The following is a 14163-nucleotide window of genomic DNA, read 5'->3' as shown; positions in this document are numbered from 1 at the left end:
TTCCAGGACATCTTCTGGGTTAGCCTGACTGTTGAGAGCAGAACTGTTTTTTGTGTGTAAAGTCACTGCAATTCAGCATTACTAAAATTGAAAATATTTAGGTTCACTGATTTTAATGGGTAGTATGGTCCTGACTGTCGCAGTAGATAATTGCTGAACTTCTGGTTTAGTTGGTTTTCACGTGAGGGTGCGAAGAGGAAGAGTCCTGGAACAAGTCTGTAGGTCAGGAGCTGTTCAGGCGTAGAGTTTCCTGATAGCCTTGCAGATTGACGACCTGCTGGTGAATTTTGGCAGAGGTTTCAAAACTTTGAACCTTGCCAAGGTCACTTGGAAGTGCAGAAAGTGATAGGTAGCTGTAAATCAATCTTAGGTGAATTTTAGGTTTACCAGAAGTGTAGCGATCCTATGCCAGGGATCAACCTCGTCGTCGTCTTCTGAATATTTGCTGTATAATATCTGTCTTCAAGGTCCGTGGAAGGTGGTATCCCAGCATATGCTGTTGACTGTGTTTCTGTAATTAAACAACTGTTTTTTCTTTCAAGCAGGGAATAATTAGCAGAATGACAGAAACTGTGAAAAATATTGTACCGGCCTGGCTGCAGAAGTATTTCAATAAACGTGAGGAGGAGTGTGTAGACAGAAATGAATCTGCAAACCAGGAGGAGACTCCGGTAAACTATCACCACGATTATGCAGATGAAGATACCATAATCGATGAGAGATTCACGCCCGAACCAGCAAGAATTAGTAGACGAGGTATGTGAAAAATCATTTGGAATTCTGGCCATCTGTATTTATTCACAGATTTCTAGTTTTGAATCTGAATTTCAAAAGGAAATTGGAATGAGGGTTTTGACAGAATGAAAAAAAACGAACAAAAAAGTCAAAACAACTGTTTGTGAAACCGTCTTAGCTTTAAACTGTATACACAGTTACGAAGCATACATCTTATGCTCTTGGAAGGCATCAGTTAACTTTAGGTACTCTATTAGCCAGGTGCTAAATGCTGAAAATAAGTCATTTGCAAGTGTGCTGGGTTGCATTTTCCATCTTTTAAAAGATATGGAATGAAAATCTGTCTAATTGCCTAAGGCAATTAAAAAAATTAATTTGTTTTGCAGTCTTCGAAACAAAAGACTAGATGCTAGAATGGCAGAGGAAAATTCCGTCTCGTGTCCCGACTTTGTTTGTTTTGTTTTGTTTTTTTTTGTTTTGGGCTTTGATCAATTTAGTAAAGTTCCTCGTTAACTTGATGGTGAACTGGGGAACTTGTGCACGGACGTGGTTTATGAGATTATTATCCTTAAAATATTCAATAACTTTAAGGTCTACGCGGGGGGAAAGGGGTGTCTTTGAAAAGGTATTTTTGCATCTATTCTTATTTGAGTTTCTCTTAAATTAGCTGTTTTGGGGAAGTCAGCTTTAAATAAGTAAAGAAGTTTTGTCTGAGCGTGCGTAGGTAACCATAGATAATGTGGAAAGTCAGTTGCTTCTGTTGTTGGCAGAATCAAAAAATAAGGAGGAAATATCTTTGCCTCCAATCTCATCTAATTGTAAACAAGGAGATTGATGGCTTTCTGTGTAGCTGTAGCTTGGGAATGAGTTTGGAGAAAAGAATAGAGAAGGTCTTCGTGACTGAGGAACACATGTTGGCTTTCCTATGTAACTGCGTGAAAGGAGCTTTCAGTAAGAACAGCTGCACTGCAAGCTTGCTAACTCCAGGAGATCAGGAGCAGGTGGACACCCTGGAACCTTTTGCAGCTTATGTTGCTGTCCGTGGGTGTTACTTACTATGCTTAAGAATAAGATATTTTTTTTTTAATTATTACTACATTTTGAAACCAATGTGTTTCTTCAGTTCTGAGGTATCAGTGTGCTGGAGCCTATATTGGGTGGCCTTCCGCCTCAATAACTTTCTGTATCTCAAACGGTGCTGTCCTAAAAATCTGCTCATGGTTTGGAGAGCTAATTAGTGGTACTGCAGTGGTTATGAAGATTGAACTAACTAGTTTAAGCTTCAGTTCAAGTATCAAGAGGATAGTGGCTCAAAGTCATTTGAATTGCCCAGATTCCTGGGAGAGACAGTAGGCTTTCATCAGGCAAAATACCCATGAATAGTTCCATTCATTTAGCAAGATAGACTTCAAGGCCACCTATTCCAGGCCACTGGCATTGTTTGCAGACCCTTTGCTTCAAGAGGGAAAAATGCTCATCTGGTTACTTGGGTCAACATCCTTGTCCCTTGGGTCAAAATCCCAATAGTTAATGGGTAGGAGATGATGTTTTGCCTCTAACGTGAGCTGATATGGAAGAACTTGGGAAAAAAGTACTGCAAACGTTCATTTTCATGTTGTGTATTCAGATTAATATAACCTTTGTTCCAATATTATGGAAGCTGCAGTGTTATCTGTAATTTACCGTGTAATCTCAAATTTTGTAAAGCTTATTGCAAGCTGTACATGGGAGAAGGAGTATATATGTTTGATTTAGTGAACGGCCAAGTCAGCGTTAGAGCATTTGAGCACGGGGTCAGAATGTGGTGTTGTAAAACCTCATAGTTAACTACTTCTGGATGCAACATTAATACTGTGTATCGCAAGCAGTGTTGTTGTTGTAGCCAGACAGTCAGATGCAACCCTATCTGGGTGAGGAAGAAGTTAAATTTGGCTTCTCTCTTTTTACCTTAGAACTTGGCAATAGCATGGCTGTCGATAGGAAACAGGTTTTGGCTTCTGTGAGCTTGTCTATAGCAAAGCTAATTATCTCCCTGTTCTTGTCTAGAACCATCCACAAGTAGATCAGCACTGAACTTCCCAGCTGTGTTAACAAGGCCCTCTCTTCATCGGAGCCATCTGAATTACACCGTGCTGGATTCTCCTGTCCCACCTTGTCAGCCCTCGACATCTTCTATATTTGGCATTGGCAGTCCTAGGCTGTCCTTCATAAAAGAAATAGAAGATTCTACCTCTCAACAAGACGATGATAACATCCCAACAACCAGTGATTCCTCCTCTAGAGCATCTGCTGAAGGTGATTTTTGTGTTCTCTGTTTAATTGACTTTTTTTTTAATGTGAAGTACCTTGCGTTCTTTAATATTCCACATCACCTTAGTAAATAAAATAGGTGAATGTCAACTTTGGATGCGAGAATTAAATTGAATTTTTAGTGTTTTAGAAGTATATAATCCTATCACCTTTTTAATAGAAGCGTGCTTTGGAATACATTTATGATACCCTGATGTTAGAAAGAGTCAGTGCTGAAATATACACATTCAGCTAGGTTATATGTAAATTTTGAACTGGGACGGTAGGAAATCAGGCTGACTTGCCGTAGCTTGACAAGTAGGCTGATTGTCTAGAAGGAAGAGTGACTCAGAATATCTAACAGACAGCTGGTTAAATGTGAATAAGTGCAGGTGACAAATAGGAACACGAGATGTTTTCCTGTGTTTCAGCAAGAGAAGATAAAGAAACTACTCTGACATAAGCTATAGGCTGTTTTTTGACCTTTCTTGGTAGAAGGCTTCAGCTGTCAATACTTTCATGTCTTTTGCTAAATTCATTGAGGAAAGCACACCATTTTAAAATAAAAAATAAGCATCGTGTCGATGTAGGTTGGTACCTAGGTCTTCTCGCTGAAAGGGCGAACAGCAGGTTTGCAGCTTTTTCTAGTCCCCCATATAGACAGGGACTGACGTGTGCTCAGCAGGTTTTCCAGAGATCTTTTGTACAGCTGAGAGTAGAGTTGCTGGGCTTTAGCAATATAACCTGAGTGCACTAGAACTTTCTGGTGTGTCTTCGTAAAACATACATGGGCAGAAGATCGTTAACTCTTAGAGCAGCCTTTGGGGAATCTTCCAGGTTTAAAACCTGTGCGATTATGATCTGTGCTGGCCTCCAGCCTTTTACCAACACAGAAAAAAGCTTTGTCCGTATAAATGCACTGATGTTTATGCGGTCCTCTTTTATCTTAGCCTGAAGGAAAAAAAAATCTGCATTGGAAGCACAGTATTAACTTGGTAAGTTTGGTGAAAACTACTTGCAGCTCTGTGAACAGTTTTCAAGTTTGTAGGTGATACTTGGTTTTCAGTCTGTACGTGAAGTTGATCTATTTAAAGAAGCTGAAGTCATGCTTATTTTTCTGTATTGAAGAACTTGAATTAGTGTGATCTTTATTGTTAAAGTTCTGTACGTACGAGAGGCATTTACATCTAGCATACGTCATTTTGGCAGATGTTGCAGTTTTAAAAAATACTTCATCGTCACTGCTCTGGCCCACAGAAGCTGAAAGAACTCATTCCCTCTCGCAGCATTCTGCAGCTAGCTCTAAGAAACCTGCATTCAGTTTATTTGTTTTTGGAGGACTGTGTCCTGTAAGTACTGCACAGTATTTCTTTTAATCAGTTTGAATGTGTACCTGTTTTTCTATCCACTTTTCATACTGTGTTTCCGTAGGTACGTGGAAGCACGTCTGTTTTTAAGCAAAACCAGCTTGGGTTTTCTCCATTTTACCCCGGCAAGACGGCCTATGCCGGTGGTGCAGCTGTAAGATCAAGGCAGCCAAAGACGGAACCTTATCAGGTATGAGAAAAGTAGTGTAGTGGGAAATAGTGATGGAAATAAAAAAAGCAGCACTGCCAAAGGAGCTTTGAGCAGGGAGCTGAATATGTGGTAACAGTTGCTCTTCTGCCCTCTTGGTCTACAAAAATAGACGTCTGAGATTGATTTCTGTTTAAATTCTTTTATAACAGTTTTTACCACAGGTAATACTTGTCAGAAAGAACAAGAATGGCAGTTTGGGCTAGTTGTTGGTAGTTGGGGTTTCCTCTGTTGTTAGGTCTTTCAAAAAATTCCATTTAAGTGCCATTGTCTGCCTCTGACTACATTACGTTAAAATAACTTGATGCAAAAAAACCAATGACAGCATAACTTTGAAAACTTGTGTTTATGGTAGCAAAAGCTACAGTAGTCAAACCTGGCTAATATTTATCTGTGGATCTTCTTTTCCAAGCATGCCTACATTCATGCTATGGATATGTTGTATAAACCTGCAGTCTTTGAAAATATCTAAAATCAACTTTGCTGATCCTTTGTTCTTCTGGTACACAGAGGCATGCAGGACTAAATGCAGTCTCAAGATAAGCAGTAACATGCTTTCTGTTTTGAACGATTCATATAGTTCTTGAAGAGAGTTATTTGCCCCCAAGAGTTCTTGGAAATAGCAAATAAAAACTGCTGACAACTCTGATTAGCTAGAGCTGAATCGAAAAGGAAAGTCAAATCAGGTTTGGTAGGAATGTATTTAAATGAAAGTGACTTTTATCGATAAATCAAAAGGAATTTTAAGAAAATGAAAACGCGGGTTTGCTGGCTCTGTTCTGACAGTCCATTTCTGCAACGGAAAAAGGGCAGTACAAGTACCTCACTTACGGGAAACCTTGAAACCTTGTGGTGCAAAGCTGGGAACCCTCTTCGGTCGGCTATTTTTGTTTTTTACAATATTACTGCATTATGGTAAAAAGAGGAACCAAAATACTAGGCTTTTAAAGGAGAAAGTAGCTTGCTTCTTGCTGCTTGCTGTGAATGACAGCAAGGTACTAGAGAGTCCAGCGAAGGGCCACCAAGATGATCAAGGGACTGGGAGCACCTCTCCTCTGAGGAGAGGCAGGGACTGCTGGGCCTGTTTAGCATGGAGGAGAGGAGGTTCAGGGGGGATCTTATTGGTGTATATAAATACCTGAATGGATGGTGCAAAGAGCATAGAGAACCATTGTGTTTTCAGCGGTGCCCAGTGCCAGGTCAAGAGGCAACAGGCACAAACTGAAATGTGAGGCTCTGTCTGAGCATCAGGAAATGCTTTTGCACTGTGCGGGTGATGGAGCCCTGGCACGGGTTGCCCGGAGAGGCTGTGGAGTCTCCCTCTTTGGAGGTCTTCAAGAGCTGACTTGACATGGTCCTGGGCAACCTGCTCGGGGTGGCCCTGCTTGAGCGGGGGGGTAGACCAGGCGATCTCTAGAGGTCACTTCCAACCTTAACCATTCTGTGGTTCTGTGAGTCTCACTTGTGTTTTTACATGCTGCGTGGTCTGCTTCCTGTCTTCACATCGTGTGATAAGCACAGTGTGGTTATATGAGGGGTTTAACCTGGGAAGAAAAAAAGTCACACCAAAGGAAGTTTTTGACTGATATTTGAAGTTGGGTGGTGCAAATAAACAGTTTACTTTTTCAGTGTAATGTTTAGATCTGTTACAGTTTAAATCAGATCTTTATCTTTTAAGACAAAGATTTGCAGCCAACTTTAATCTTGGGGGAAGGGAGGAAGCAAGAGAGAAGTAAAACTAGTTCCTGGTTATGATTGTATACACTGATTTTAAGATGGTACACTTAGACCATCGTGAAACTCTGAGGTCTGTGTTGTTACTGAAAATGCTTTCTGTACCACAAGCCTTTTCTTGAGTTCTGTTTCCCTGATTACTGCTTCGGAGGCCTTAGCAGTCCTAGCATCATCCGTCTTGACCTTTTACAAGTACGGAGTTCTTTTATTGCTTGTGCAACAAGCACGTGCAAGATGCACTGAGGCCCAAGGTAAACTTCATTAAACTCCGAATGTATTCTCTTCTTTATGGCTTGAACTCCCAGTGACTGCATGTTTCTCTGTCATCAGAATATATTGATTGTATCATCAGTGTAGCCTTGGGACGTAAAATACATGCCTCCTTAGCTGAGAATTGACCATTGTAACACTTAAAATGCTAATTTTTCAGGCACAAAAGAGAGCGAAAGCTAGACAAGAAACTGTGCGGTCCCACGCTACCTTGAGTACCTCAGCGTGGTGCATCTTGGAGGCAGTGGAGAAGCTGTCAACCGCTTTGTTGGTAAATAGCACTTCTTTTAATCTGTTTTTGCTTCATGTGTTTATAAAACTTAGTAAATGTGCCATCAAAGGATAAAGATAAAACTATTCTTCCTTACGTTGTGGCCGGTTTAATTTATTGCGCTATTTTTTCAACAGGATGCTAAAAGAATGACATCTGTTTTGCCGCTGTGTTGTGTAAGTTGACCATGAACCCCCACATTTTTGTTGCAGGGAACCCTCTCTCTCAGGAAAAAAAAATTGCCCTCTAATATTTATGCTTTGTTTTTTCCCTTAGCCTCCGGACATAGATAAACCGGATATTACTGACTTCCAGTCCAAACGAAGAAAGGTAAGAACCAATAATGTCTTAAGCTGAGGTAGATAACTTTTTCAATGCTTTATCACTATTAGAAAAATTTTCTCAAACCTCAGTGACAACATAGACATCAAATCAAGTTAATATTGGCATGTCTCCACAGTAGATGATGGGCTGTGAAGATTACTCAGGTTAAGAATTATGTTATCTTTGTAAGTTGAGAGCAACAGCTCTAGAACACACCAAGTGGTTTTATCTTGTCCCCCAACTTGGGGTGAAGCTGCATATTAAAATTCCTGTTGAGGCAAGTTTTCTCTTGAAGAAATGATCACAAATAGAAAAATACTGATTGAATGGTCATATAGACTTTGTACAGACTTCCGTGTTCATTCGGGCACAGAAAACTAATTTTTCTGCTTTTTATCACCATTCAAAGTAAAGACAAGGAAAACTGTTAATTTCCGACGCTATAAATCTTACGCTCCTAAATTCCCATTTGGAGGTAGCACAGAACTGGTGATAATGCTGTGGTAAAGCATGATTTCCTTTCATTTTATTTAAAAAATGAAAACTAGTCATCTTTTTTTGATGACTTTAGTTAGGGGTATCCTTGGGCTTATTAAATTGCAAAACCCTTAAATGACCACTTGAGGATCAGGTGCCTGAAGGAAATAACAAGATGTGCAAACTTTTCATCTTCTGTTCTAATGAGCAAAGGGACAGTGTCTCAAGAAGTTTCTGTGCTAATTCCTTGATTGGATAGATGTATAATTAAGTTTACAATCACTTCAGAGTTTACAAACATCTCAGATTTCCTGGACCATCTTTTCACCATCTGCCAAATTACAAGGGCATGGAGAAGTGAAGTATATCATAAATATTATCCAAATAACTAAAACCAAATCTGGTGTGAATTCTCAGTTATATTATAGCAATACACCTGTGATAAGGCATTAAGAAAGATCTGCCAGATTTGCAACAGAGAGCCTGAAATTGTCAGCCACTAAATGAATGTTGCACGCAGCTGTCAGTGGGTGAAAGGAGATAGATTGTCTATTCATAATACTAGAATTCATAATGGTGGCGGGAGAAGGGTAGCCCGCGATGAGAAGCAATTATTTGCTGAGGAGACGATCGTGTGTTTTCCTGCTAAAGTGAACATGTGGTTGACGGAACACTTGTGCACTCGGGCTAAACTTCTGCAGTGGGTAGCAGTGATGTGGTATTTTTCTTATTTCAAGGAACTGTACCAGGCAGAATAGCTCTTGGTGTATTAAATGCCTAACTGGGGGAATTAATATTTTTCTTTTTTACCTTTAAAACCAGCAATGAACCATCGTTCACTCAAAGTAGATTTGTGAACTTACATAAAACATGTCTTATTCAAGGTTTCAAACTGAATGTAATATTTTTTAGAAAGATGCATTTTTGTATACTTTAGAGATAGTGTGAATCCTATTACTAAGAGCTGGGAGATACTGTGAAATTAAAGCTGCAGCGTAAACAAAAATTTCCTGTTGGTATTGATTTGAACAATAGCATGCTTCCTAAGACTGTATTTTCTGATCCTTAAGACCGCAGGCGGAGCCATCGGTAAATCTTGTAGCCTTTAGGGTTTGTTTTCTGTCTGACAGTTCAGTTAAGTCAGTTTTGCAGAACACGCAGTGGTCTGTGTTAAAAATTAACTCTGGTCTGTGAAAATGCTTTGAAAAGGGAAGTCAAACCCACTACTTGAAGTGCATCTAATGCACATGTAAAGCATTGGATCATATTTTAATGAATGAGATTATTGTAAGATTGACAAGTTGTTTTTTTTGAGTGTGTTCTATTGTTTGTGTAACTTTGAAGAGGGAAAATGTAGGGAATGTGAAGCCCAGAAGCCTGTATAATTAGTTGCTTAACACTTCGAATGTTAAATTAATGAATTAAGCTAGTAAAAAAAAAAAATCACAGTGTGGGCAGAGGAAAAGATAGGAGCATATTCTAGGAACATGGGTTATTTTAATTATGGTAGCATGAATTATTTTGTCTATGAAGCTAACTGCCAAATTTTGAAATGGAATTCAGTCAGACTTTGGCTACTTATATATAGCTTTATGGATTTCGTTACTGGTTTTCTGGTGATTTCCCTCAAGACAAGTTGAACGGTCTTTAGAATTTTCAAATTGTATTCACTGAGTGCCAAGACCGATGGGGGGAGGTTTATAGTTCTGTAATTTGTTTTCATCAATAAATATTGGAATTAATTTGGGTGGACGTAAGGATAAATTGATTGCTGTTTCCCTTTCAAAGCTGGAATCCCAGAATGCATTCCAGCCTCCACCTGTTAAGAGACTTGTGACACCAACGGTAAACCGTCAACCGATGCGTTACACGCGGTATTCTGAACCATCACCGACTTCAACTACTCAGTCCAGCAAAATTTGCCAGAGAGTAGACACAAAGTTCCAAGTGAGTACATTTTTGAGTCCTTATGTGCCTGTTTTTTTTTTTCCAGTCTTGGAATGTTTCTCAAACCAATTGTTATCCTATCTTTGCAAAAAGTACTGATAGCGTGTTTGAGGCGAGCTTTAAGGCAGTGGGAACCATTGTGAAATAGATTGAGCTTTTATGGATTTAATTCTGTTTTTGGAACACTCAGTGTCTTGTGGTTGTTTTCACGATGTCATGATGTGCTATTGAGTCATCCTGTTCTCAGTGAAAGAATATTAAAAGACAGAAATGTTTTCCTTTTATATTCTCATGTACACAAAGCTGTCACTGATGAGACATGCTCGTGTTCTGTGTAAACTATTCCAGGTGAGCTATGTGCTCCAAGTGAGAGTTCTGACAATGTGCTGAGTTATCGGTTTTGATTGCTTTGGAGTAGATGGAGTCTGATAAATTTTCCATAAAATTAAATGGGCATCTCTTTCTGCAAAAACATCTGTGTTTCCAGTATCAGTCTGAGTGTACAAATGACCACGTGTTAAGTGTATGGGCTTTTTAGGCTGGAAATCAAAGTGGACAGTAATACTGGTTGCTTATTGCTTTTAACTCTTTCAATCTCTGTATTGTTTAGCCAGCACAATCTCCATTTGGTAAAGTTCTAAAATGAATGTAGCAGCAACTGCTTAGTTTTTAGGGGGGTAGAGGTTTTTTTTTGTTTGTTTGTTGATAAATGATAGAAAACAGAAAAGTATGTCCCTTTTACGGGGCTGGTAAACACAAGTTTTGATGAAAACTCTCCCCCCTACACACACAATTTTTGTCATTTTGTTTAAAATAATTACTTTCTTTGTTAGAGGATTTGACAAATTTGATTTAGCGTTCTATCAGTTTGTCCTCAATGCTGAGTGAAGCAGTGATGCTTACTTTAGCCCCAAAATTTAACTGAACTGTACCCACAATGCTGAATTAGGGAACAACGTTAAGTAGGTGAGGTGTATTCAGTGCTATAAAATGAAATATAAATAAATAAAAACCACAAAAAAACACATTAAGTGGTTGTTGGTACTTTGTGTATTCTGTACATATTCAGCTAACTCTTGAACTAAACTTAACTTGCAGGGGATGAGAGAGAAGACTTTGCCTGCAGAACAGCGAGCAGAACCATCTGAAAGGTATGACATCTATTAATTTAAAACTTACTTGAAGGAAGAAAGAAATCTCCTTTTTCAGTACGGTCTGCACCTGAAAGGTGGTGACAGTTCTCAGTAAAAGGAATGGAAAATCCAATGAAAATTTTGTATTTTGAGGGAGCTGCAAAGTCTGGATTGTGTTTGAAGATCAATATAACTTTGAGAAAATTGTTGTTTTTATGAAAGGAAGGAAGATGAGCAAGAATAAAACTACTGATACACCACTTTTTATCCCAAGTTTATCTTCTGAGTAGGATACGAAGATGGGAAACGAGGCACGTTATAATGCTGTATCCACAGAAAGGATCTTTGCTATTGAAGGCCTTATTTTTTCCTTCTACAGGAAATATGGCTCAGTTTGTAGTTTAACTAAATCTGTAGTGTTACAAATTTTGCTTTGACAGATATTTCATGGTTTATAACTCAGTTTACTTATAACAAAATAATTTGTCCCTCCTAATGTTCCCTAGGGGAAAAGCTATTAGTTTTAGCTATTTAATTGCTTGCAGTTTGAAAGCTCTGTCCTAATGGGATGATTCTTTCTGAAGTATTCTTTAGAAGGTGAAGTAGGGGAAGTGAGTTACAGTTCAGGAGGATGTTTATTGATGTGTTTTTTCTCTTTATTTTTTAAGCAAAAACATGGAGGAAGATTTATGATTTATTATTCTTTTTTTTAATACTCCTTTCATGATGAAGTTAATTGTCTGCTTTGAGTTCACATGAAGACCATGTGTTCTTTAGAATCATTTGAGGCCAAATGCTAACTCATCTCTAAAATAAAAAAAATCCAGCAGAATTAATTGAATTTCTTCTTGAGGAGACTGCTTTGTGTTATACTGTTTTCTTGGTTTAGGTCAAATGAGTTATCCTCCAGATAATATTGATGGCTTTTCCTTCTGGGCAAATGGTGTTTTGGGTAATAATGCTTGAGTTAAGAGACTTTGCACTCGGTTTTTAGGGGGTCGCTCTTTTCAAAGAACAGTAGCAGGGAATTTTGTTGACTCTATGCTCATCTGCCAAGCAATTCTTAGGTGACCATGGGCATTCTTTGGCTTGCAGAAAGAACTCAACACTTTGTTTTGGCATCTAAAAGTTGGACTTCACAACAACCACCTTTTTAGGGGTGAAAGCGACTGGCTTTAAGGTTCTGGTACAGGTGCAATCAGGTGCTGGGTTTTAATTATGTTTTTTTCAAACTGTTCTAAATTGTCTTTGCTAGAACTCCTTTCTACTTCTCCATTTAGGAAGGAGATACAGAAAACTCATACTGCTTTTGATTTCGTTCACAAAGTTTATTGCAGTGCCCTACCTTTTGTTTGTAGAGTAGGTAGTGGTGGTAGTGTTTTTTGTGATGCTGGTCTCTGTTGGGTGCCATGTTCTGGAGCAGGAGCACCACACTGATCTGCTGGCAAGAGTCCCTTTGGACAGTTGAGTTGGAATACTCAGTAAATCTCTGGCCCACCAATGCTATATATCTATGTGTGTGTGTGTGTATATATATATTTTATATCCTGAGTCCAATTGCAGATTAGACTTGCTTGAAGGCTGACAACTGTCTTTGCCCCCTTGAAGCTCACAGGTGTTAACAGAAAGAGGAATATGGGCTATTACGGGCAAGCGATAGTTGTCTGAATGAAGATCTATTTTGATGTAAGACTTTTTTCAGAATTCTAATGGATTGACAGTTTGGATTAGAGAAAAGTCTGAGCATATGCCTTAGGGATCTGTCTTCCTCTATGCAGTTACAGTGCTAAGCAGGCTGTTGTCAAGTATTTGACAAGTTTAGACCAGTTCTCCTCCTCAGTATTGTGGGAGTTTGACCTGGTGTCTTCCAGTGCGATCTAATGCACTTTTGTACTGACTGACTGATTGGCTGCAAGATAAGCTTTGATGTCACAGTTTTTCCAGGCATACTTCATTTTCTTGCCATAGTACTTTTGTTAGAGTTATTCCCTATTCCACTTCTGGTTTGGGTTATTTTTTCCCCATTTGCTCTTGGATTAGGGTATCTTTCTGGTTTTGAGCTAGGCTTTTTTAAGTACCAGAAAAATGCCTTTGTATGCCTTACAAAAGGGATCTGTATTCATGTCTGAAAAGACTTCTGGAATGTTGGCATACCCAAACACCTCTGCTGTTCCTGCTGATGGCCACATGAAAGCAAGAGCTGCTTCTGAAGCTTAGGCCATATTACCTTGCCACACAAGTCTAAGGCGTCCCTATTCTATCAGAGCTGTTGGCAGTGTTTCCCATGTGTATGTGTGCATATGTGCACTCTTTCTGTATTTTTGTGAGCTGTTCTTTTATATCCCTGCAAAAGATACACGTGCATCGCAGAATCAGAGAACCGGTCCTATTTAAAGGAAGCACTGGAAAATAACAATCTAAATCAGCTCTTCTATTTCAGGTCTTCTGGCTTAGTCATTGTTCCCATGTGAACGGTGCACTTATGTATGTCCTTTTCATTGCTGCTGTTAATAAAGTTTTTCCTATTTAGAACATCAAGTATTTACCAGCGTTTAGCAACTTGTGAGACAGCTTTAGTTTTTTTCTGATCAGCAGGTTTCAATTCTAGGACTAATAACAGCTCTAATATCTTGAAAAAACAATTTGGCTGGTAATTTTTTTTTCTCTTGTTTCCCCCAACTTCTGTACTGTCGTGTGCTAGCAATGTGACCAGCTACAAATTCAGTACTGCTGCGTCCAATGGTCTGTCTTCAGGAGTGAGTAGCGGAGGCGGCAAAATGAGAAGGGAAAGAGGAATACACTATTTATCAAGAGCTGTACAAGAACAGGTAAGTGACTCTTAAATTAATTGCTGTCACTGAGCTTACTGAAGTAACTAGCTAAGTGTGTCAGTTTTATTGCATCATAGTAAATTATAACAATACCGCTTTATTTTTGCATTGTTTTTGTTTTCTTGTGGGTTTCAGAGCAGGCTCCAATTGATTTCCTGTGTTTGAATACCTGATCTTTGCTTATGTAATTTTGAAATTTTTAATTCTCTTACCTTGGAGATTCTTCAAACTATAACATTTCTCGTTAGCAATTGAATGAATGAGTCCTAAGAAGAGAAGTAATGTTTTGGTGAAGGTTTGTATAGTTTTTCTACAGGAATGATACTTGAAACGAGTGCCAAGTATAAAAAGAAAAAAAAAGCTTAATTTTTGGTTTCATATTTAAGTCATACAGAAAGATACAGGCCAAGAGTGTGAAAAAGAGTAGTAGAAGACAGCATTCTGCATGTCTGCTAACGATGACTCAGTTTTTGATACTCACCAAACTCATTGTGAGAGAGTTTTTTTCTCATTTTAATAGGAAAAATCTATTCCATAAAACTATGACCATGAATATTCAGATTATTTTTTCTTTTAT

At 38.7% G+C, this 14163-nt stretch overlaps 1 protein-coding gene across 2 annotated transcripts; it reads left to right on the top strand.

The window, feature by feature from the left end:
* Positions 1-186: 186 nt before the first annotated feature.
* LOC310890388 (nuclear pore complex protein Nup153-like) lies at positions 187-13917 on the top strand. 2 transcript variants are annotated; one of them, XM_083852747.1, is made up of 10 exons: positions 187-756; positions 2782-3030; positions 4234-4373; positions 4456-4581; positions 6764-6874; positions 7012-7050; positions 7151-7204; positions 9464-9622; positions 10721-10773; positions 13457-13917. In XM_083852747.1, the coding sequence occupies exons 1-10, from the start codon at positions 561-563 to the stop codon at positions 13596-13598; spliced, it is 1269 nt and encodes a 422-aa protein (XP_083708873.1). In that variant the 5' UTR covers positions 187-560; the 3' UTR covers positions 13599-13917. The 2 variants fall into 2 exon arrangements, with proteins under 2 accessions (XP_083708873.1, XP_083708874.1); XM_083852748.1 differs by lacking the exon at positions 13457-13917 and adding an exon at positions 11851-11971.
* Positions 13918-14163: the final 246 nt, after the last annotated feature.

The sequence above is a fragment of the Anser anser genome (genome assembly GCF_964211835.1).
Source record: "Anser anser genome assembly, contig: HAP1_SCAFFOLD_271, whole genome shotgun sequence".
In the NCBI taxonomy this organism is placed as follows: domain Eukaryota; kingdom Metazoa; phylum Chordata; class Aves; order Anseriformes; family Anatidae; genus Anser; species Anser anser.
The sequence above is the reverse complement of the archived record's forward strand: the minus strand, read 5'-3'. Positions and strand labels throughout refer to the sequence as shown.

What these genes read in the sequence shown, in the direction of transcription:
- LOC310890388 (XM_083852747.1), top strand. Translation starts at nt 561, where the DNA reads ATGACAGAAACTGTGAAAAATATTGTACCGGCCTGGCTGCAGAAGTAT. An exon ending in CTGTTTTGCCGCTGTGTTGT is followed by an intron (nt 7,051 to 7,150) that starts GTAAGTTGACCA and finishes TTTTTCCCTTAG; the next exon opens with CCTCCGGACATAGATAAACC. An exon ending in GAGTAGACACAAAGTTCCAA is followed by an intron (nt 9,623 to 10,720) that starts GTGAGTACATTT and finishes CTTAACTTGCAG; the next exon opens with GGGATGAGAGAGAAGACTTT.